Here is a 23052-nt window from a genome sequence, read left to right on the forward strand (position 1 = left end):
GAGCCGCGGGACGTCCTCCGTCTTTCTGCTCTGCCTGTAGCGAGCTCAGGTTTTCACAGTCTACATTTACACGGGTCCTGAAATAGCTTTTCGTTCTGTTCATGTCATTTTCTTGGGAGTTTACGAAAACAAAGCAAAGACCTAAACATGTATTCATGTGACTGGAAATACTGGTCCAAAAGCAGTCTGTGTTTGGAGAGTGGCCGCCGCGGCTGCCTGACCTCTGGTCCCCGTGGCGCACGATGGCCACGGCCCCCCTCTGCTTATGGGCTCCTCAGCACCAAGGACAGGCACCTGCTTCCTCATAGTCAATACTAACTCGTTAGAGATCAAGACACCACCAGGAACGAGAGGTTCGGGGTCGCCTGAATCTTGTGCATCATGCAGGAAGGTGCCTGTCCCGCGAAAATGCCCTCCAGAGAGCCGACGGCGCCTTGCTGCCCTCCAAAGCCCCGTGAGGAGCAGGCACTGGGCCCGCAGGCCCTCAGGTCCCCGTCCCCGGAGCTGGACCCTATCGTAGCCTCTCCTGTGGCTTTGCTGGGGAGGGGCTGAGTTCCGGGAGCAAGTGTGTGTTGGAGTCTGTGCACGTGGGCTTGGTTGGGAAGGGAAAGCCCGGGAGGGGTCCGCGCCTCGGGAAGTCACGCGCGGGCTCCGGTGTTCTAGACCACCCTCTCTCCACTGCTGTTGCCACCGCCGCGGAGATCGAATGGGCTTGCTCACAGTCTTGCGCGGTGTTCGCGCCTGTCCCCTCTGCTCGCTGCCTTCTCTGTCCTTTCTGGGGCCCCTGGAACGGCCATGCTTCCTCCACGAGGCTCCTCCACGTTTCTGCCGGGGGCCGGGACTTCACGGAGACTCCAAGGGACTGAAGGGGCGCTTGTGAGGGCCGTTTCTGGTCACGTGGTACGAGCAGTGGGCACAGGCGCGCAGGGCTGCTTACCGACACGGCCAGTGCCCAGCGGGGGACCCGGATTCAGATTTTAGAGGATCGATCACGCGCTCTGTTCCAGACTCTCTCGCTGGGCAACATCCTGTCTCTGGAAAGAGTCCTGCTGGGGTCCGTGACTTCTCTCCATGTGGGAGATTGGTAGCCTCGCAGGCCGTCTTTAAAGACCTGGGCTTTGCTTGTGCTTCGAGCGTGAATCACGGGATGGTTCAGGGTTGTTTCACCTTGATGTGCGTTGGGATGCGATCGTGTTTCATAGTGGGAGCTGATGCTCTGAGATGTGCGTGAGGGGAGTCCGCACGGCTCTGTCCCGGACGGTACCCATTCACGCCAGCGCCTGGGGGCCATGTGTGTTCGGGTTAGCCCGTCCCTGTCGTGGCGGGCACACCCGGCACACCCGATGCACTTGTATGGAGCAGAGTTCGGTGGCACAGCTCTGAGTCCGGGCTGCACTCATGGTGAATTTCCAGGGTAGCTTCGCCAACATCCCGCTAACAACAGCTCGGTGGTCTTTAAACTCTTAAACGTCTCTGGACTTCTTTGGCATTTGCGTTCCTCCTCATACTTGAAAGGAGATTTCAGTAGCTTTCAGACCTTTTCCCGTGAAATGGGGCCTCTGAACGAGCTGGGGAAAAGATTAGAAGAGGCAGGAAGTATCCAACGTCTTATATGCACGACTTCTTTTGGAGTGGGTGAGAAGAAGGGGTGCGTGTGTGCAGAAGAAGGTGTGTTGTGTGTGCACGTAGGGGCCCTTCTCTGTGGCAGTAAGAGGGTTGTGTTTCTGGGAGGGTGGCTGTCGGCTTTGGATGGTGGTTCACAGTCGACGACAGCCTTGACCTCGCACACAGCATGCACTGGGTCCCTTCGCTTCTAAGAAGAACGTGTCATTCACGAAAGTACAGCTGTTGCGGGCCAGACAGAGACAGGAAACTTGGAGGACCTACAGGTAGTTCAGGGCATCGGTCCCTTATGGAAAAGCCTTCCCTGACTAGAGATGGTGGAAAGTAGAATTGAAGTCATAAAGGCCAGAGCAGAATGAGTTTGGTGTTAATGAGTTTGCATCTCCTGTTGCCGGATGGGGGAGGCTGGGCCGCCTCTCCAGGGCTGGCTTAGTGCGGCGCCCTGGGTCCGTCAGCCTGCCTGGGGCGCCTGGCCCGGATGGGTCTGCGGGCCCCTGTGTTCCGCCGCCGGCTCCGGTTATTCTGGAATCGTTTTGGTCCCCAGCAGAGGCTTGTTACACGAAGCCACACGGACTGGCTTCCAGTCAGGGGGACACACAGGGACATGTTCTGGAGCGTCCCGTCTCCGAGCCCTCCGACAGTGAGTTGGGGCTCTTTCCGCAGGCCAGCCGTGTTTCCCTGCGGGGTCACGGCCGGGCTGCTCTGTCCAGGCTGTGGTTTGACGGGAAGGATATTCTGCCGTGTTCTCGAGAGGAGTTGCCTGAACCGATAACGTACGTGTCTGCTCTACAATTTGGCGTAGCTGAGATGACTCTGTCTTTGAGGAGCTCCCGTGTAGTTGAGGCTGGAGGAGCCTTGTGGTACCCCTGGGTCCTCCCCGTCTGGACACACTCTGTGCTGGTCGCATGCCCACGGCCCAGCCTGAGCTCCCTGGGGTAGATCTCACATCCAGGTCCTGTGACTGCAGATGGTCGGCGGGGGGTGTCTTCAAATCAAGGGCAGACCTTAAAATCATTGTCAAGTGTGTTTAAAAGGTAAATTAAATCGTTTGAATACCCTTAGGTCCACAGATTTTACTATTTCTGTTCCTTGCAGAACGCAGTATAGGAGCACAGCCTCCGTTGCTGGTGTGACGTGTTGACGAGCCAGTGAGCGGAGAACGGTTCTGTTCGCTCTTAGTTGTAGGACGCGCAAGCACGAGGCGTTCTGAAACTCCCCTGTTTCCGAGCGGTCCACAGTGGAGCCGCACTTTCCCTGATGGCTGTCCTCGAGGGTGACAGCCCGCACACCCCAGAAGGGCGCTCCCTTAGAGTGCACAGCTCAGTAAGCTGGAAAACTGACTTCCGAGGAATTCCAGAATTTCTTTTTGGTGAGATCCAGGTTCAGGTGTTTCTGTGTAAGGGAGGTGTGCCGATCTCCCCGGGCTCTTCTGTCGCGTCTCCCTGATGCGTCTGTGTGTGTGGTGACTGGGCCTGCTGTGTCGTGGGTGGGGATGTCCCCGTGACGGGCTGGCGGCCGTGCCCGCGGGTCTGGTCGCTTGGCTGGGACGCAGCTGAGGAGCCTGTGAAGGTTCTGGACACCTGAGGGTTCGCTTCTGGGAGCCGTGCCAGCAGGCGGCATCTGTGGAGAGGAAACCGTCCCCACCGCGGTCCCAGAAATGGGATTTCTGAATCTCTCGGTTGTGCAGGGAGGCGGCACTCCCTGGCACTGCGTGAAGGTTTCACTTCTTACTCGTCACAGAGGTGGGGAGTGAGAGGGCCATGTGTTAGGACGTTTCATCCCTACTCTGATCACACGCAGCACTGCCTTATGCAGACTCGGGCCCTCTGATGGGCCCCCTTGCCCGCAGCTCGAGCCTATTCCCTGCCCTCCCTGTGGACTCTGGGCTTACACTGTGGGAGGGGAGAGCAGCCAGGTGGCTCAGGGCCGGGAGGGCTGCCGGGGGCGTTCAGAGTCTGGAGGCCTCACACACACGGTCGACCCTCGGGATGCTGAGCAGGGAGGAGGCAGGGCCACCAAGGACCTGCCTGCTGGCCAGCGTGGTGGCAAGAGGCGCACTGTGGGCCGAATCCTGATGGATAAGAGCCGGGAGCCCAAGGGATGTCACACGGGGCCCTTGGGTTGTCAAAGGACAGAACTGCTGCAGAAGGACAAAGTCTTAAGCCCAGTGTAACTTTCGCATTTTCCACCTGCTTCGGGAGTGAACCGCTGAGTATTCAGTTCATCGTGTGTCCATGAGGAAGCCGTGTCTGGAGATCCGAGGTCTGCTCTGAGCGGGGTGCCTGGTTAGCAAAGTCGGCTGCTGTTTGGTGGCGAGCCGAGTGACTTAAGATCAGCAGCTGACCTTGGGAACCCAAAGGACAGCATGCAGGTCCCCCGCCCTCGCTGGGAGTCTTTGCTGGTGCGGTTTTCCCACCGGCAGCGGGCACGGCCGACGGGGCCCACCACGTCCAGGAGGGAAGCTCTGTAAGGGTCGAGGTTTAGAACTTCGTGCCGGTTCGTTGCAGAATCACGCACGTGACAGCCGAGGCGAGGGCAAGAGCAGAGGTCTGTTCCTGACCCAGCAGCGGGTCCCAGAACGGGGTGGTTTCCGCCGCGTTCTGAGCAGCTGGAAAAGGTCCTGGTTTCCGCTCTCACGGGTGGCGAGGGGACTGCGAGGAAACTGGGTGAGGACGCTGCGGCTCTCGCCCGCAGATGCAGAGTGCGGGACTGCCCGGGCTTGGGCTGGAGGGGGCGTGTCTGACCCTGCAGGGCGCGGGCTTGGGGGCGGCAGGAGCACCCTGGACGGAGAGCTGCTGTGTGCACAAACCACGCGACGGGTGGAAAATGACGTAGCGATTACTTCGACGTGTGAACAGTCGTGTATGTTTAAAAATTCAGGTCGTGTTTCAGGTTGCCGCAAAGTGAAGCAAACCAACAGCTTGTGAAGTGACCCAGACGGATTGTTAATAGTCTGCTCCTTCATCCCCGCTGAGCTGCTGCCTTCGCCTCCAGCCTCGGTTCTCACGTCATGTTGTGTCATCGAGGTTTGCGCAGCACTCGATGCCGTGTGCATGGAGTCAGGGCCAGGCCCGTGCCCAGCGCGGCCGCTTGGCCCGAGCTCCGAGTTCAGCCTCGTCGCCGGAGAACGCGGCAAGTGCCGCGCATGCGGTTTGACGCCGGAGGCCTTGAGCAGAGTAACAACATGGCCAGAAGGCCGCGAGAGCCACCCTGCCTGTCCGTGCACGTGTGCCCTCCCCAGGAGTGGGGCCAGCCGAGGCACGTGTGCACCCCCTGGGCCGTCCGCCCAGATGCAGGCCGCCGGCTGCCGGCCACTGGTGGGCCTGTTGCACACAGGTGTCCTGATGGGGTTCCGTGAGGGGCGCAGTGAGTGGGAGGTTTGCTCAAGTAGGAGGGGCAGCCTGGCCTCCTCAGAAATAGGCCTTCGTGGCGTAGCCAGTGGATGAGTTGTTTCGAGAGAATTCTTTTCCATCTGGGATGACGCTTCGTTGGCATCCGAGGGTGGAGAGATCGGCCATCAGAGGGAGTTCTGCCAGGAGACGATCGGCCCAAGGGAAACCGAAGGCCTGTGGCTGTGTTCTCACTGCGAAGGCCGGGGTGGCAAGGGCTCTGCCTACACAGTGTCCCTCAGTGTTGGGAGCCCCGTGGCTGGTGTGTGGTTGTCCTGGCTGGTCCCCGACCACTCACTCACACGGGATCAGCTCTGGCCCCGAGCTGGGAGGCAGCTGGGCCCGCAGTTGGCACAGCCGTGCTCAGAGCTGCTGCTCTTTGCTTGTACTTTTACTGGCCTGTGGTGCCCGCACACAAGTTAGCCCCGAGGCCCCCTTCCTCCCTGGCAGCGTGGAGCTGATGGTAACTAACAAGATGCCGTCTGCCAGATGCCCAGGGCTATGCGCTTGGGCTGAGGCCCCGGGATCCCAGCCCGTCCTGCCGCGCCCCGCAAGCTCCCTGCTCTGATGGTCCTGCTCCTGCGTTGGTGGAGTGGCAGTCAACGAGCTCTGGGGACATCGACACTGCATGTGGTCCTGATCTTGTAGCCACTGGCAGCACTCTAGGGGGGACCCACTGTGGCTGAGAGCGACAAGGACCGTCCCCCGAGGCTCTACCTCGTGGGCTTGCTGGCGGTCCATGTTTGTAGGACAGGAGAGCCGGTGCGGAGGGCTTCCTGTTGCCGGTCGGGCTGTGCTTTGAGACTGGGTTATGGGCATGGTCACCTCTGGAATGGATGCCTGGAGAGGCACGTGCTGTCCTGGCCCCGGGGGGGAGATGCTGTCCCTCATGAGGCCTTCTCCGGCCTATGATTAGTCTTGCCCAGCAGAGAACCGCATTTCTGAGCCTTCCCAGAGTAGAAGAAAGACGCTGTGGCCCTGCCGTGTTTGGAAGGCGCGGACGCCGTTAGCCAGCAGCTCACACGAGTATGTGGCTGTGTGCCCTGCGGGCCCCTGTGTGTTTACAGCCTGGCGAACTGTCACGGTTATACACCGACTCAGGTGTTGACTTCGGGGTACGCCCTGAGGCAAGAGGCACCTCTCCTGATCTTTCCCTCCAGACCTGGGGGCTGCGTGTCATTCTCACCAGCGCACGGTGCTGTCTGTAGGGGAGAGCCTGAAGCCCACAGCCGCTCAGTGCAGCCTCCGCACCCCCCGGCTGGCATCTGTAACTCCTACAGCAGGGCCCTCGTGAGCTTTCTACCGAAGTGACCTCAAGGGAGAGGGCCTCGCCCCTTTCTGAAGCTCTTTCTTCTGCCCACATGGCGAACAGCACGAGAAGCAGTGAGTTTCCCACGTTGAAGCAGTGAGCAGGGCCGTGGGAGCACGATCACGGGACGGGGAGCCCAGGCCGTGTGCCCGCCCGTGGCTGGCCCTTCAGCGGCTCCCCGTCACCGGCCCAAGGTAACGGAGACCGACTCCCGCGGAGCCGTGCAGATCTTTCACGCCCTTCCCGTTCTGTCTCACCCGCTCCCCGCCCACCCCACGCGGCCCTTCTGGAAGCCGGAGGCCTGGAACCCGCGGGAGAAGCTGGAGGTCTTCAGATCTGACCTTGGCTGGGTTATTAACGCCCCCTCGACCTGCTGGAACGTTTTAAAACACATGGTGGAGCTCTGTTCCCCGGAGTGCCGGCGTTTCTGGAGGGATGGGGAGGAGTACCAGCCACCCCAGACTTCGTTCCCGCTTCACTGCCTTTTTTAGGTTTTGCGTTGCTGTTCCCCAGATTGTGTTTGAGCCGCGCTGCGCTCCATGCTGGAGCGGGCTCCGGAGGTCACGGCAGGAACCACGCTCATCGCTGCGGGCCGCTCGGCGTGTTTGCGGGGGCGGGATCTGGCGGTGGCTCGCGGGCGTTGTCCCCGCGCTGCTGACGTGCGGCCCTGGAGCGGTGGCTTCTGCGTCTGCCCAGATGCCTTCTTTGCTGGTTTGGGACCGGGTTCTCACAGCACCTGGGCTCAGGAAGGCGCTCACAGTGGCACCGAGCGAGCCCAGGAGCGTTCCTGTCAGAGGGTTTTGCGGCTTAAGAACCATGGTCCGTGTTCGGCGGTTGCTGCGCAGCTGTAGGAGCAGGGTTTGCGTCTGGGGGGCTCCGGCCGGGTGGGATTCAGGGCGTCCCTGTGGCGGCCATCCCTCTCTCAGGTCCTGCTTTCACGGCCACGAGGAAGCTCCTTCTCAAATCAACACCAAGATTTGAGGAGGACGTCATTGAGCGCGCTCCCTCAGCGAGCTGGTCGCAGGCGGGGCCACAAGCGAGTGCCCTTCTATCCCAGGACAGCGGAGGTCGCGGTCTCGCCTCTGTTTCTGGCCACGCACGTGACTACACCGTGTGGAGCGCGCGTCCTCCGGCCCCAGGAGGGGCCGGGCCGGCGGTCGTGTGTGTGGTTCTCAGCTGAGGAGACTCCGGGCTGGAGTCTGGGTTCTGAACCCAAACCCTGCTGAGAAGCCCTTGGACTGCCCGTGCTTATTTGGGGTTATACCAGTTTTGCGTTATCTCACAGGGGTATTAGATCGTTTCAAGATGGGGGGTGTGTCGGGGAAAACCGGACGCGAGCAGGATCCCCCTGGGTAGGCTCCGCTTCCGGTGCGCCGAGCCCTCTGAGCTGGGGATGGGGACCCGGCAGGTGCCTCTCGTGCCGCCTCTGAGTCTGGAGGGGGGGCGGGTGGCGCATGTCCAGGTCAGCGCAGGCCGGCGGCTTCGGGAGGCCGTGCTGCTGGCGGCTGGCCTGGAGCCCGCCGCGTCCCTGTGAGGTCTTCTGTGTTCCAGAGCCTTGGGAAGAGGCTGCAGACCTGCGGCGAGGGGGAGGGAGCTGGAAGCTCCTCACCGACGCCTCTGCGGCCTCTAGAGCAGGGGCGGGCCTACGTGCCGGCCTCCGCCCTCTAAGCAGAGCGGGGACAGGTCCTGTTCTTCCTGTGGGTTGCTCCGGGTGCCGCCCTGACCCGTGGGGCCACAGCCGCTGGGTGCTCGCCTCTCAGCCCACATGTCTGTGCCTCCCTGTCCACCCTGGTCACTCACAGTGTCCGTGCACTGGCCACTCGTCCTTTCTTGGCCATGACTGTGGCCCTCCGTGGCCTCCCGCCCCAAGCCCTGCCCTGGGGCTGTGGTCCGTTGTCTCATTGTCCGAGGGTGACGGTGAGATGGAAGCTGCCCCACAGGCTTGACGGTGGGGGTTCCTGCTCGCCTCGTGGGGGTGCCTCAGCGCACCAGCTTACGTCAGAGTTTCTCCTGAACACAGCGGCGCAGGGTCCTCACCACTGGCTCCTAGCAAGTGCGCACCGATCGCAGAGAAACCCAGGATCCGCAGTGCGGCTGCCGTCCTGTCTCTCCTCCTAGAACACCTCCTTCGCCGGTCGTCCCTTCCAGGGGTTGAGCACGGACTGGGTGGGTCCGGCACAGAGACAGCGGGGCCACGCGACCCAGAGTCCTCCTCTGCCGGGTGCTTGGTGTCCTTGTGGTTTCCTGGACGGGGGAGAGGCGGTGTCCCTGCCCACGTCCTCACCCGCACCCCCGCCTCCTGGGCTGTGCTGTGATGGGTAAGGCCTGCCTCCCAACGAGCATCCCACCTCCCTCGTGAAGCCCTGCTGGCAGAGCTGTCCGGCCGGCCGGCCCCTCCTGCTTGTGTTCCTTCCTCTGCAGCTGTCCTCTAGCAGAGTGCGAGTGTCACCTTCGGAGAGCTTCTCCCGGATTCAGAGGACGGCCTGAAAAGCGTCCCAACTGCTTTGTGTGCGGGCGCTGGGGCCCGGGCGTGCCGCCTCTGCTGTGGGTGCTTGGGGTCCGCCTGCGGGGCGGGAAGTGCCCCTTGCGGGACTGAGGGCAGCCGTGGGCTGAAGCCTGCAGGTCAGGCCAGGCCGGGAGAGAGTTGGTGGCAGTGCCTTCCCCAGGGTGAGGCGGGCCTGGGAGGTGCCCTGAGACCCGTGTGTCCGCTGCTGAGCTTTCCCGTCAGCCGGCTGGGCTCCCGAGGCTGCCGCTGCCCTCGGCTTGACTCCACTCGGGACGAGCTTTCTGTCCACCATAGGGGAAGCCATCCTTCCCATCGAGAAGCTTGTCTCCCTGCGGGGCTGTCGCTGTCCCCACTGGAGGACCGGTGCCCCGATCTGGTTGCACTCCCAGCTGCTCCTGTGGAGGCCGCCGTGGGAGGGTTTCCTCCGCGGGGTCGGGGGTGTGAGGAAGGGCAGGGGCGCTGACCGAGGCCTGGAAGGCCTTTCCTACCAGCGCCGCGCCCGGGTTGACTTTCTGACTTGTTCTCGAGTCAGTTGCCAAAAGCAAAAGTGCAGACACACTGCGGAAGTGTGGTGTTTGGGGTGAGAGCTCGGGGAGTGTTTTCCGGTTTCTGTGTCCCCGGCAGCCGGGCCGGGGAAGTGCTGGGCTTCGTTGTCCTCGCCCGGCTCGTTGAGATTCCGAACTCATGTTCTCGTTCTCGACGCCGTCAGCGGTGCGGCCCGCGGGCCGTGTCCCCTTCCGGGGGTGCCGACAGGAAGCAGCTCACTCTCGGGGAGCCCTAACAAGCCCAGGTCCCGGGTGGTCGTGGCTCACCGCCAGCACCAGACGAAGGCAGAGGCTTCTGGGGAAAAGGTTCTGCGATGGTGTGGCTTTCGTTAACAGTAGTTGATGGCGTGACCGTCAGTGCGTTGGGGGCCTTCTGCGGCACGCGGTGGTGACAGAACCGTGACGTTACCTAATGCCGTGGTACCCGTGTTCACAGACGGTGCACGGTTTCTATGCTCAGTGCAGGACCGAGCCACGGCGTGCTAAGTGAGCACAGCCACGGGCACCGCTGGGCTGTTCTAGGCCCCTTCCCTGGCTTCCCCGTCCGGATCTTTCCTCGCTGCCTGGGCTGAGCTGCGCCCAGTGGGAGCGCCGTGTGCTTGATTCCGCCAGGTTGACGGCAGGCTCTCCTGCTGGAGGAGTGGCCCCTGCCCAGGGCTGTCATCCCACGGGACACGTGGGGGCTGGGGGCTTTCCTGTGAGCAGTGCTGGGGGTTATCGTGTGACCGTGAGAGGTCTGGGGGGTCCGGGGACTAATGCAGGAGACTTGGGGTGTCGGCAGTTCTTCTAAAGCTCTGTGTCGAGCACCCAGTGACGCAAGGAGCTGATAATGGAAAAGGAGCCAGGGTTGGGTCAGCCCTCGGGGAGCGAGAAGCCGGCTCCTTGGAAGGATGCAGCCCAGGAAGGCCGGCGTGCTGTGTGCCGATCCTGTGGCCACGGCGGCGGGCAGTCACACACTCAGGCTCTGAAGTGTGAAGGTCTGTGTCCAGCGTGGGCGTCATAGGGCTGATACCAGGCTGTCCTTGGGCCGCTCCTCTGGCACACTCCAGGGCAGGGTCGCCTCCCGGCTTCCCCAGCCTCCAGACCTGCCCCACCTGTGGCTCCTGGCCCGTCTCCCCTCCTCCAAGCCGCAGCTGACCAGAGGGCTCCCTTCACGTTGTGTCTCTGCTTCTCAAGGTGCCGTGGGACGCTGGGCCCCTGCCCGAGGTCACTCTGTGTGGTGATAGCCTCACCTTAGTCCCAACTGCAAGGTGCCTGCTGGGGACACACCCACAGGGCCTGGAGTGTCCTTGTGCCTGTCCGGGCCTCCGCCTTCCCAGCGCAGCCAGCCGCTATCAGGACACGAGACCGCGTGAGTGGTTTCTGAAGACACAGAAGAGAAAGGAATTAAGAACTTTCTAGCTTCTGTTTTAATAATTGAATCTACCTTTTGTTTTTCTCTACTGATGGGTGGTAGTCAAAGAAATAGAACGTTCGTTCATCAGAAGCTCCAAAGCTGTTTCAGAACCACAGACTGCATTTTTGTGCAGACGGTCGTTGATCCGTACCGGAGCCCGCCTTTCCCGGAGCGGACAGCCCCCGCTCTGAGACCCGCACCTCGTCCTCGGCCCTGACCATTGCTGTGGGTGGCAGTTGGGCTGGTCAGGAGGCATGGGCGTTGCTGCTGTGCGCTACTCGCAGGGATCTAGAAGGCGGCCCCATGATCGTAGAATTTGAAAGGGGAGGGACACACCCCAGGTATAAACCCGCACGGTTCGGCAACTCCTGATGAATACGGAGCCTTGGAGGCCCTCACCCCCACTCCCCGTCTGGCCCGCGGGGCTGCAGGTGCCCCCCTCCGTGCCCAGCTGTTGGAGCACCAGGAGGGCTGGGTGCGAGGGAGCCTGGGTGTTGGGGTGCTCAGGAGTCGGGAGGTCATCCAGAGCCTGTCCCCGGGGTCCTCATCTGCCCCCTCCTCTCGGTGTGTCCTGTGCCCTGGGGGCTCCCCCTTGCTCTCTTCCCGCCGGCAGCCCCTCACGCTGAGCTGTGACCTGTGGCACCTGGAGCCGTAGGTCCCTGATTCGTGCCAGTTGCTGCTTCCCTCTGTGACCGCGTGTGTCTGCGCTCAGAGGGCTTCGTCTCTGGGCTCTCAAGTGCTCGGGGGGTGGCCTCCCGCGAACTTCAGGTGACGGTGATTTCTGGAAGGTCTTCGGTTCTTCGGCTTCCCCATGGAGGCACCCGCCGTCTCCTTGCCAGCCTTCTCAGGCTCCCCTCGGCCGCGTCCCCCGGCTTTACTCTTTAAAACCAGAGCTGGTTGGTCTTTCTCTAGTCGGCTGGCAGACCCAGCATTCTGCGCGGCACGTGGCTATGCGAGGGCCGTCACCTGGGAGCGAAGCAGAGCAGTTCGGTCACGCTGTGTGCGTTCGCCTGGTGGGCCCCGCGGTGTGGACGGGGACTGTGGGCCACCTCCCTGGGTTCGTGTGGCCATGGGAGTGGCGGTTGCCGCCGGCCAGGCGCGGCGGTCCGTGCTGACCGTGCTGTTGTGCTGACCGTGTCTGCTATGTCTCCGCAGGTGCTGCAGGGCGCCCAGCTGATCGCCGTGGCCTCTTCCGACCCCGCTGCTGCAGGCGTGGACGGCTCGCCCCTCCAGGGCAGTGACATCCAGGTCCAGTACGTGCAGCTGGCTCCGGTGACTGAGCACGCCGCTGCGGCCCAGGTGGGTGCACTTGCTGGAGGCCGACGCCTGTCTGCGGACGGGTCCCGGGGCTCCTGCTGGCGGGGGCTCAGCTCGGGGCTTCTGCTGCCGCTGTCCCGTAAGGAGGGTGACGGGTCGTTGAAGGGCACATGCTGTGTGTGGAGGCCCTGGTTTCTTGGGATGCCTGACGATGTGGAGCTGAGGAGCCCAGTCCCCGCCCGGGTGCCAGTAGGAAGCCAGTTCCGACACAACCCGTGTCGCGTCTTCTCTGTAAACTCAGAGGCAGGAATTGAATTGTGTCTGGGCACTGCGGAGCGAGAGGGTCCGTTGACCTGAGACCCCACTGCCCCTCTGACAGCCGCAGGGCCCAGCCCAGGGGTCAGCATGTCCACAGACAGTGTAGCTCCAGCTGTTGGCCTGCACCCTTTCTCCAGGGCTGGGGTGTGGGTCCTTGCCACAGCGGGCTCCTCTCTGCTGGGGACGCACGATGGCCTGGGGCAACTGTGGCACGTCCCTGGGGCCCCGCTGGTCCTGGGTCGCAACCTCCTGCAGCGCACCGCCCGTGAGGCAGCCTGAGGGCCTTGCTGGGCACAGCTCGTGCGCGGGGCAGTGGGGAGGGAAGCCCCAGCCGCGCCCCACCGCCACCGCGCATGTCGTCTGGTTGGCTGGGTGGTGGGGCCCGTCCCCTGCCTGTCCTCCGTGCTGTCTCCCGAGCGTGGGAGAACGCGTGCTCGCGGTGCCCGATGTGGCGGCTGCTGCTTCGGGTCGACGATGCATTTGTGGAGCGGCCCCTCACCAAGTGCCCTGACCCAGCGAGCCGTGTGGCCTCCCCTCTGGGTCCTCGGGGGCCCCCTGCTAGTGCAGGGAGCCAGGTGGAAGCTCCCCTTAGGGGACACGGTGGTTTTGGTGTCGTGGGCTGGTTGAACAGCGGGGCCTGTGTCTGACAGTAATGACGGGGGTCCCGAGAGTGTGGGGGTCCGTGCTGGCACAGAGCGCAGGCTGTGGGTGGTGGGAGCGGCAGGTGTGCTCTTTCCCTGTGTCCTCGGAGCTCCTGGGGTGCTTGAAGTCGCCGGCCTTCCCGCTCAGGCCGGGCAGAGGGACGCGCTGACGCTGGGGCTCGCGGCTGCTCCGAGCGCAGCTGGCCGGCTCCTGCTGCTTCCTCGCATGCCCGGCCGTCCTCCGTCCCCCCCCGCCTCCACTACCAGGGAGCCCGTGTGTCGCGATGCCCCAGCTCCTGCTGCTCAGCACGGAAGCCCCAGATCTCCGTGCTCCCTGGGTCTCTGCTCGGGACCGGGCTGGGTGTCGTGTGCTCCCGGCCCTCGGGAGGAGGGGTCTCCTTCCCCTCGCTCGCTGCGGAGGGGCTGCCGAGGACGGGAGTCGGTGCGGCCGCCGGGGACCCGGGACCCAGGAGCCCGCTGGCCGAGCTCAGCGCTCCCCTGCGGGCTTAAATTCTTCATCTCCCAATTGGTGGCGATGCCCCAGTGGGCAAGCGTGTTTCCTGGAGGAGTGCCGCTTTTCTCTTCCCTTCGACTTCAGCCCCTCCCATGTGAGTGGTTGCGGTAGCCTGGGACCTTCTATGTGGCTTTTGTGTGGTAGTGACCACAGAGGCCCACTCCACCGTGGCCTGAGCCGAGAGGGGTTGAGTAAGACCCGGAGCCAGCAGTGTTGGGGGACGAGTTGGACCTCTCTCTGGTCTAAGGACGAGTGTGTCCTGGAAGCCAGAGCCCCCGCAGGCCTCCTTCTGCCCACACCAGGTGGCTTGCGTCTGGTGCCCGCATGGTTCTAGGTGGGCCCTGCACTTGGGCACTTTCCTTCCCCGCCTCCCAGCAGGCATGGAAGGGTCCCCAGTTTCTTCAGACCTGGGGTGTGGTGCGGCCGGCCGCCTTCCTGGACCGTGCGTCCGTGGTCCTGCTGCAGGTTGCAGGATTGAGGAAGGCTGTGTCCGTTCAGCTCGTGGCCTCCTTGGCTTCCTGTCTCTGTTCTCTGTCTCGATTCCTGCCTGGAGCGTTCTGGGGACCGACTTAGTGAGTCTGTGTAGGAACAGGCCAGGGAGTGAGCTGTGCGCCCACGGGGGTGTTGTCCCTGTCACAGACCCCGTGCGGCTTGGACTCGGTCCGTCAGCAGGTGATCCAGGAACGGGGTGGCCCTGGGGCCTGTTCTTCCCATCTCATCCTTGGGGGCTCGCGCTCTTGTGGCCCCCCCCGGCGCCTCCCGTAGACGGGCCTGTGTCTGCAGAGGGAAGGGGTCCCTGACTGTCAGCATGAAGGCTCTGCTCTTGGTGCATGTACGTCGAGTCTGCCACAGGACAGGCTCAGGGACGTGACCTTCTTCCTGGAGAAGGCGGCATGCAGCTGAGGAGAATAACCCAGGAGCCGCCATGGGGCTGGAGGAAGGGTCTGGCTTTTCCTGGGCAGGACCCCAGGGAGCTGGCCCATGTGATGGGCCCTGCCCCTGGCACCCCCTGCGCAGGCAGATGCCCGAGTTGAACTCCAGGGCTGCCCGGGGCTGCCGGCTGTCTTTGGTTCCCTCCAACGTCTGGAACTTTCTGTGTCATCTGGTTGGAGTCCTTTCTCTCCATTTCCTGCCCGAGACACAGGTCTGGCTGCTGCATTTTGAGGACAAAAGAGAAGGGAGGGGGTCCTCATCAGGGCTGGGGTTCCCCCAAGTTCCCCAAGTAGGTGTCCCCTCATCTGAGATCCACCTTTTGTGGGCCCGAGTCTGAAGCTACCTTTCCAGGGGATGAAGGGGAGTCACTCTGCGTCCCGGGGGCCTCTGTACCCTCCTGCAGCCCCCTGCTCCCTCCGCCTGCGGCTGCCACCTGCCTGGATCTGCTTTCCCTCGCCCGGATGCGTGCGGGGGCCTCCCGGGTCATCCCGGCTCTGCCTCCCTCCTTACCCCTGCCTGGGCTGCCGTCCCGGGCTCGGCAGGCGTTGCTGGCGATGCCCGTGCTCAGGGTGTCACCACAGGGCCTCTCACTCTGCTCAGGAAGCCCTGCGTGTGGTGTCCTCTGCCGCCCAAGTCCCAGCAGCACGGCCTCTAGGGTAGTGGGAGCCGCAGCCCCAGCCGCACGCCTCGGGGCTCCTGCCTGCCCATGTCCCCGGCCTCGGCCTCTACCGCCTTCACTGCCTCCTGCCCGACCTCTCTCACCACGGCTCCTTTGGGGCAGCCGGACGCCCCTCTCTGAGGGTCCCATCTTCGTGACCTTGTCTTTGATGGGCAGCTTGGGGGAGCCGAAGGACAACCGCCTGCTGATCTCTGTTTGGGGCTCATTCTGGTCCATGGGCTGATGTTGCTGCTTGTTCTTCCTGGCCGTTGGCTCCTTCTCTCCGGCCTCTGAGTACACGCTGGAATCAACACCTGGAGCTCCTTGGTTAGAACTTCTTTCATTAGGGAAGACAGGGTAACTGCCCCTAAAAGGGTTTTTGGGGGGACAGTGGAACAGTTTTTGTTAGAAGGCAGATTGGTGACCGAAGTTCTAGGGACAGGACGGTTTAAGCGCCCGGAAGATGGTCCCCAGTGATGGGCAGGGTGGGACTGGGAAACAGGCCCAGCGAGCCACAGAGCGTGTGCGGCAGGGTCGGTGGGGGGGCGTGGCAAACAGAAGGCTCTGAAAAGAGGGACGTTGGCTCCTTCGGCTCTGCTGTGTGTGTGTCTTCCAAGCCCGAAAGCCACTGGTGCTCTGTGACCGGCGAGGAGCCTGGCCTCGCGCGCCGGGTACTTGCATAGAAAGCCTCCTCTTTCCCCTCTTGCAGACGGCCGAGACCCTGCAGCCCGGCCTGCAGCCTGAAATGCAGCTCGAGCACGGAGCCATCCAGATCCAGTAGGCGGGACAGGCCGCCCACCCACCACAGGACCTAAGATGGAGCCGCGGCCGTGCTCTGCGCCGGCTCCAGCCTCCCGCCCCGTCCCGCGCGCCCCGGCCCCACGGCTTTGCACGGAGGGGACTGCACGTGTTCCGTTCGAGTGCGTCGGAAAGCCTCACCTGCGCGGACAGGGGGTGTCCCGGTCAACACAGGGTGCCGGTAACAGCCGCCACCCCTGCCGGAAGACCCTTCCCTTTGAGTCCCACTGTTGGTGTCCAGAGAGAGAGTGGGGAGGCACAGCGTGGACTGCGTTAAGTACGTGCGGAAAGTCAAGAACTACGATATTTTTCTCTGTTCAAACAGCTTTTTTTAATTTGCTATGGTGTTTATAACAAAAGAGAAAATTGAAAAAAAAAAAGTGGAGTAGCAGAAGCCTTTTGCTGTGTGCTCTGTTCCGTGTAATGAAAATAGGTATTTGCAAAAGACAACTAACGATTTTGATGGAAATATTGCTTACCTACTTTTCTAGGGGGAAATGCTCTCAACACTGTTAATTATGCATTTCTAATGAAATAAAATGTATTTATGACCACAGCAGCTTTGTGTCTTTTTGCGTGAAGAGCTGCTTCGCCCAGAGCCCGGCCTCCTTCCTGGTGGCTGCGTGGGAGTCCCACCGTGGGCCCTCTCAGCTAGACGGGAGTTGTGGGGTCCAAAGGAAGGCTATGGCTGTTTCTCCCGGTCCCACAGAACAGGCCCCGGGAGTGGCTCCCCGGTCGCCGAGTGCCGTACCACGGCATGCCCCCTCGGACTCAGGCCTGTCACGGTGTTGCAGGAGCCCTGCAGGCAGACCCCGAGTCACACGGGCCTTTCCCGGCTCTATAGTCCCAGCTTGGGGGGGGGGTCCCCAGGGCAAGTCACATCCAAAGAAGTACGGCGTCTCCTATAAAATTGTAAACCGAGAGGGGGTTCCACACTGACGTCCTGGAGGTGGTTGGCGAGACGCGCCCAGCAGTGCCTGCTCTCCCTGTCCGCTCCGTCCGGCACTTGCCTTGTGGGGTCTGGGCCTCCCTCCTCCACCACAAAACCGCATTCACCGACTCAGACCATGGCCGCTCAGTGCTTTTTCTGGAAAGGGTTCGAAGCTGCCGTCCCAAATCATTGCGGCTCTCCCAGGCTGTGCCGTAGGGGTCCGCGGGCTGCTTGGTTGACACGGGGGCGGGCACGCTGAGGGGGGTCGGCGGGCTGGGGCAGCAGCTCCCGGGAGTGGGACGGCACCTCTGCCTCCCCTGCCTCCCACTACCGCCAAGGGGTTGGTCCGTTCTCCCGCAGACGGAAATGTCTGGAATCCCGGAGAGAGAGAAGAAAAGGAAGATCACGTTTAAGGGACGCCAGGAACAGAACAGATCCTGGGCAGAAGGAGAAATGAAATCATGCCCGAGCCCCCACGCAGCGTTCAAGGCTAATTCTGAAAGCGGGTGGAGAGAACGGACAAGCCCCCGTGTGGGGGAGGGACCAGGGCAGAGCACGGTCAACTTCTCCGCGAGCTCCGACGTCGGGCACGTCGGCCTGTGCCATCGAGGCTCCGAGACCAGCACCGTGGCCGCTCCTGCTTGAATGCTGAGGAGAACTGGGTGTTGTTGGGAATATCTAGGACCCTTCCAGTCCGACCCAGCATTTCTGTCCTGGGTGTAGCTCTACACGCGAGGACACAAAGCATGTGTCCGCACAAACTTGTACACAAGCGGGCACTGTGGCGTTATTTGTATTGGCTCCGAAGTGGAAGCAGCCCGGCCTGTCCACAGACGCACGGTGAGCCTGATGGGATCCTGCCATCTGCTCGTGGAGTATTACTCAGCCACGCAAAGGCGTGAAGTTCCAACACCGGTGTCGGGCCGACCGAGAGGGGCTGTATATCAACAGTCCCATTTCTAGGAAGTGCTCGGAACAGGCCAGTCCCCAGAAGAAGCGAAGAGAAGTGGAGAGCGACAGCCCATGGGGCGGGCTTTCATGTGAGGAGGCCAGAATGTTCTGGAATTAAATGGTGTCATTGGCCCAGCTCTGTAAACACACTGAAAGTCGCTGAAGTCGATACTTCTTAGGAGGGTGAGTTTTTCAGCTTGTGACTTGATGTTACTAAAAATAAAGGATGACACTTCAAAAATAGTTCACGGACAAAACAGGGGTGTTACCTGCAGATGATTCCTCCTGCAAAGGAAGTTGCAAGGAATTTAATTCAGGAACAGGAGTTTGGACCCAGGAAGAGGTTTTAAAAGGAAGAAGAATGGGCGAACAAATGAAATAAAACAAGTATGTCTAAGGGCTGGATTTAAAACTGTCCATGTTGAAATTTTCAAGTATAATATTTTCAAATATGATAATACACTAGGAAGATGCTGGAAAAAATGACTTTGTTCAGACCGGCAGGAAGGAGCTAAATTGTTTCAAAGCCCCTTTTGATTGCCCTGGAGAAAAGAGATTGAGATACTGTCCCATGTCCAGACCTGGGGGTTTACTACCCTTGACAAGCGTTTAAGAAATGCAGTATGTGGAAACGGTTAAGGTGGCGGATGTGTGACCAAGGAGCGGGGTCTCGCTGGCGTGCAGAAGGCCACGTCCAGCAGCCACGGAGGAAAGTCTTGCCATGTGCTCTCCGGAACATTTTCAAGGTTGGCCTCGTGCCTGAATGTAAAGAAGGCCCCCACACACATCCAGAGGACCAATACCCGCAGACCGCACTCTTGGACCAAGTGGGACGAAGTTAGAAGCTAATGAGAAAAAATGAGTGCGTTTGCAAATGTTTGCCGGTGAGGTAGTGTCCTTTTAAAATAGCCCATGGGTCAAGTAAAATACCAGAATGGAAAGGTGGCTTTAATTACCAGTTAAATGTGACTGATTAACGTATCAAAACTCGTGGAATATGTCGGACGTTGTGCTTGGAAAATACCTGTTTCCTTCGGATGTAGTCCCAGAAGTGGGACTTGTGGGTCTTTTGATAGTTTAATTTTTAATTTTTTGAGGATCCTCCATATTGTTTTCCTTGGTGGCTGCCCCAGGCTGGAATCCCCGCAGCCGTGCACAACTTTTTTCCCACATCCTCAAACCAAGAGCCAGACGCTTAACCGGCTGAGCCACCCAGGGGCCTTTGTTTGTGGTTTCGATTTGATTTCTGCCGTATGACACCCAGGATAGGAAACCGCGTAATCCTCAGAGCTCTCATCCCAAGAAGAAAGTCCGCCCCTTTTCCCTTCTGCCCTTTCATTTTCTTATATTTACATAAGAAGGTGGGTGTTTGCTGAACCTGCGGAGGTAATTCTTCCACAATCCATGTAAACCAAGCCCTCATGCTCTCTGCCTGATGCAGGATGTATATTGGTTATTTTTCAGTAAAACTGGAAAAAAGAAGGGTGGGCATCTTTGTCTTGTTCCTGATTTTAGAGAATAAGCTTTTACCCTTTCACTGTTGAGATGATATTAGCTATGGGCTTCTCACATACAGCCTTTAGTAAACTGAAGTAGGTCCCTTCTGTACCCTATTTGTTGAGACTTTTTATCATGAGAGGACGTTGTGTTTTGCCAGATGCTCTTTTGGCGCCTATAGAGATGATCCTATGGTTTTTATTCTACATTTTATTAACACGGTAGATCATGCTTATTGATCTGTGTGTGTTGGATATCTCCACGTCCTTCGTGTCCTCACACTTGATCACGGTGTATGGTTTGCTGGTCTTTTGTCGAGAATTTTCACATCTACAGTCATCTGGGATATCAGCTTGCAGTTTTCCTCTCTGGTGGTATCTTCATCTGGCTTTCATATCAGGGTAATACTGTGTCCTCTCAAGTTTTTTGGAAGAGCTTGAGAAGGATTGGCATTAATTCTTCTTCAAGTGTTTGGAAGAATTCATCAGTGAAGCCATCTGGCTTGGGCTTCTCTGCGTGGGAGGTTCTGATGACTGTTTAATGTCCTTGTTACTGGTCTGTTCACATTTTATTTCTTCATGATTTCATGGGGTAGCTTGTATTTTCTAGGAACTTGTTCCTTCTAGGTTGTCTAGTTGGTTGGCACATAAATGCTTACAGTATAGGATCCTTCTGCATCTCTGTGGTAATGTCTCCTCTTTCATTTCCCATTATATTTGTGTCTCTCCTCAGTCTGGCTAAAGATTTGTCAATTTTGCTTATCTTTCCAGAAAAACAGCACCCCCACAGTATATATGCATTTGTTGTTGCTGCATCCCTTCAGTGTACGGGTGAATTAACCCCTTTATCATCATACGCTGGCCTTTTTTGTCTCATTACAGTTTTTAACTGAAGATCTATTTTTTAATGTAAGTGTAGCAGCCCCTTTTGGGTTTGGTTTTCCACTGGCCTGGAATATCTTTTCTACCCATTCACTTGGAGTCTCTGTGTGTCCTTAAAACTGAAAGGGGGTCTCTTTCTAGACAGCTTGTGGTTGAGTCTTGGTTTTGATCCATTCAACTCCTCTGTGCCTTTTGATTGGATAATTTAATCCATTTATATTTAAAGTAATGAGGAGAATTACTAATGCTTTTCTTTTCTTTTCTTTTCTTTTTTTTAAGATTTTATTTATTTATCAGAGAGAGAGGGGGAGAGAGCGAGCACAAATAGCAGGCAGAGGGAGAAGCAGGCTCCCTGCTGAGCAAGGATCCCGATGTGGGACTCGATCCCAGGACACTGTGATCATGACCTGAGCCGAAGGCAGCTGCTTAACCAACTGAGCCACCCAGGCGTCCCACTAATGCTTTTCTTGATTGTTTCCTTCCTGTCTTGTAGTTCTCTTGTTCCTGTGCTCTTCCCTCTCTCCAGTGATGGTTGTCTGAGGTGATGCTCTTTGGTGCCATTTCCTTTGTAAGGTTTTGCTTTGCTGTTCCCATGAAGCTAACTTAACGTCTCTTTAAAGTTGGTAACAACATCAGTCACATGAAAAACTACTCTTTACCCGTGCCTCATTTTATGCTTTTGATGTCACATTTTATATCTTTTTACATTGTGCATTTATTGACGAATTGTTATTATTATTATTATTTTTTAAGTTTTTTCTTTTTGAAGTAAACTACACCCAGCATGAGGCTTGAACTCATCTACCCTGAGAGCAGGAGTCCCGTGCTCTTCAAACTGAGCCAGCTGGGTGGCACTCCCCCGACAGTTTTATTTTTATTTTTTTTTATTTTTTTTAAGATTTATTTATGTATTTATTTGACAGACAGAGATTACAAGTGGACAGAGAGAGGAGGAAGCAGGCTCCCTGCTGAGCACAGACCCCGATGTGGGGCTCGATCCCAGGACCCTGAGATCATGACCCGAGCTAAAGGCAGCGGCTTAACCCACTGAGCCCCCCAGGCGCCCCCCAACAGTTATTTTTAATGTTTCTCTCCTTTACCTTTTGTGCTCGAGTCAGTGATGAGCACGTCTGCACATGTGGCGGGGTGTTCTGAGTTCGTGCCCTCACCTGCCTCCATGTGTCCTGTATTTCTGTCTTGTGTTACTCATTAGCGTCTGCCTGTCTCCGCCTGCAGAAGTCTTTTCAACACCTGTCCTAAGGCAGGCTCATGGTAATGACCTCCCTCTGCTTGAGTTCATCCTGGAATGACTTTCTGTCCTTTGTTTCTGGAGGACACCTCTGCTGGCCGTTCCGGTTGGCAGCTTTTTCCTTTCAGCGCTCTGCATGTATCCCCCCTCTAGCCTCCAACCCACATCGCTTCTGCGGAGAACTCCACCTAGAGCCTGTGTAGGTTCCCTGGTACACGAGTTGTTGGCTCATGGCTGCTTGCAAAGCTTATCTTCCCTGTGGTTTTAGAGTTTTATTATAATGTGTCCTGGAGAAGATAATTGGGGTTGAGGTCTGGGGGGCTGTCGTGGAGCTTTGTGAACTGGTATTCCTTGAACTCAGGTCCTGGCACCCGTCTGCCTCTCTCCTCTTGGGAGTCCAGCCATGTGCTCATGGCTTCTCTGGAAGTTCTCCTGGAGCTCCCGTTGGGGTCTCTTCCCCTTTCCTTGTTCTCTGTGCTGGGTGAGTCTGGGGACGTGTCTCCTGGCGCCGTCACTGCCCTTCTGCCGGACCCGTCCATCCGTGAAGCTCTCTGCCGAGAGCTGTATTCTTCAAGGTCAGGATTTCTGATTTTAGAAAAATGTTCTCGCTCTTTGCGAACTTCTTCATCCTGTTGTTTGTGTATTGTTTCCCAAATTTCATTTAATTGTGTTTGTTCTCATATTGTCCACTGAATTTCTTTAAGAAGGTCATTCTGCCTTCTCTCCAGACTCTCTATGGCCCTTCCTTTTTTAGGGTCAGTTGTTGTTCTGTCGGTTTTCTTTTGCGATGTCATGTCTCCATGATTTGCCGTGACTCTTATGGCCTTGTGTTGGTGTCTGGACTCTAGTCTGCATGGACGGGCGCTGGCAGGGATGCCTTTCACAGTCTGTCCATCCAGAAACCTGGATGAGCCTTCTGGCTGTGTGCTGGAGTCCTTGGGCAGGTGGCCTGGTGCCCGGGTCTGCAGGGTTGAGTCTGGACCCTGCGTTCCCTGCGGACCAGCGTTGGAGTCTCTGGGCCACTCAAGGCGCCTACCTGAGCCCCCCACCCCTGCCCATGGGGAACGTGTCCGTCTCGGTGCAAAACTGTCTTTCCTTGGCTCTCCGCCACCAGGGCGCTGGCATCCCCACCTGCACTCCTCAGCCGTTGGAGGGCATCCTTCTGTGGCATAGGCGTTCAGACGGACTTTCCAGGAGGGGACGAGTGCCAGAAGCCGCTGTGCCGCCGCCTTGCTGACACGGCTCTCGCTCGCTCCCATCTTCCCGAAGCCTCCCTGAACTTAGAGCGCTCTCACAAGGAGAACTCCAGGCACAGACGACTTCACTGCTCAGTGCTCAGGCGCGTTCGGGGAAGAGCAGCGTGTCGTAGACCCTCCGCCGAGAGGCCGCGGCAACGAGGAAGCCTCCTGACCTGTCTTGTTTCATGAGGCAGCATGACCTTGACGCCCAGACCTGACAAGGGTGTTTCAGAGAAAGCAAGGAGGGAGAGAGGGAGAGAGAGCGTTGCCGAGCAGGCTCCCTTGAAAATCCCGAACAGTCCGAAACCAAGCACGAGCCGGGCTTCGTGATGTTGAGTGGCGAGAGAGGACGAGCAGGTCGGGTCGGGCTCAGGAGTGCCGGCGTGTGTGTCCGAAAAGCCGTACAATTCACATCCAT

General features: G+C 59.1%; 1 protein-coding gene across 7 annotated transcripts in view; it reads left to right on the top strand.

The window, feature by feature from the left end:
* The window catches only part of BANP (BTG3 associated nuclear protein), a 148447-nt gene that overhangs the window by 84193 nt on the left and 41202 nt on the right, over window positions 1-23052 (top strand). For 5 of the 7 annotated variants that reach the window (XM_059382981.1, XM_059382980.1, XM_059382982.1 and 2 more), the window contains 2 exons: window positions 11924-12067; window positions 15799-16443. In XM_059382981.1, coding sequence (XP_059238964.1) covers window positions 11924-12067; window positions 15799-15870 — 216 coding nt within the window. In that variant the 3' untranslated portion in view covers window positions 15871-16443. Of the gene's footprint in view, window positions 1-11923; window positions 12068-15798; window positions 16444-23052 lie in introns of those variants that run through there. The other 2 variants (XM_059382983.1, XM_059382984.1) reach the window with 1 other exon arrangement.

The sequence above is a fragment of the Mustela nigripes genome, chromosome 17 (assembly GCF_022355385.1).
Source record: "Mustela nigripes isolate SB6536 chromosome 17, MUSNIG.SB6536, whole genome shotgun sequence".
Classification (NCBI taxonomy): Eukaryota; Metazoa; Chordata; class Mammalia; order Carnivora; family Mustelidae; genus Mustela; species Mustela nigripes.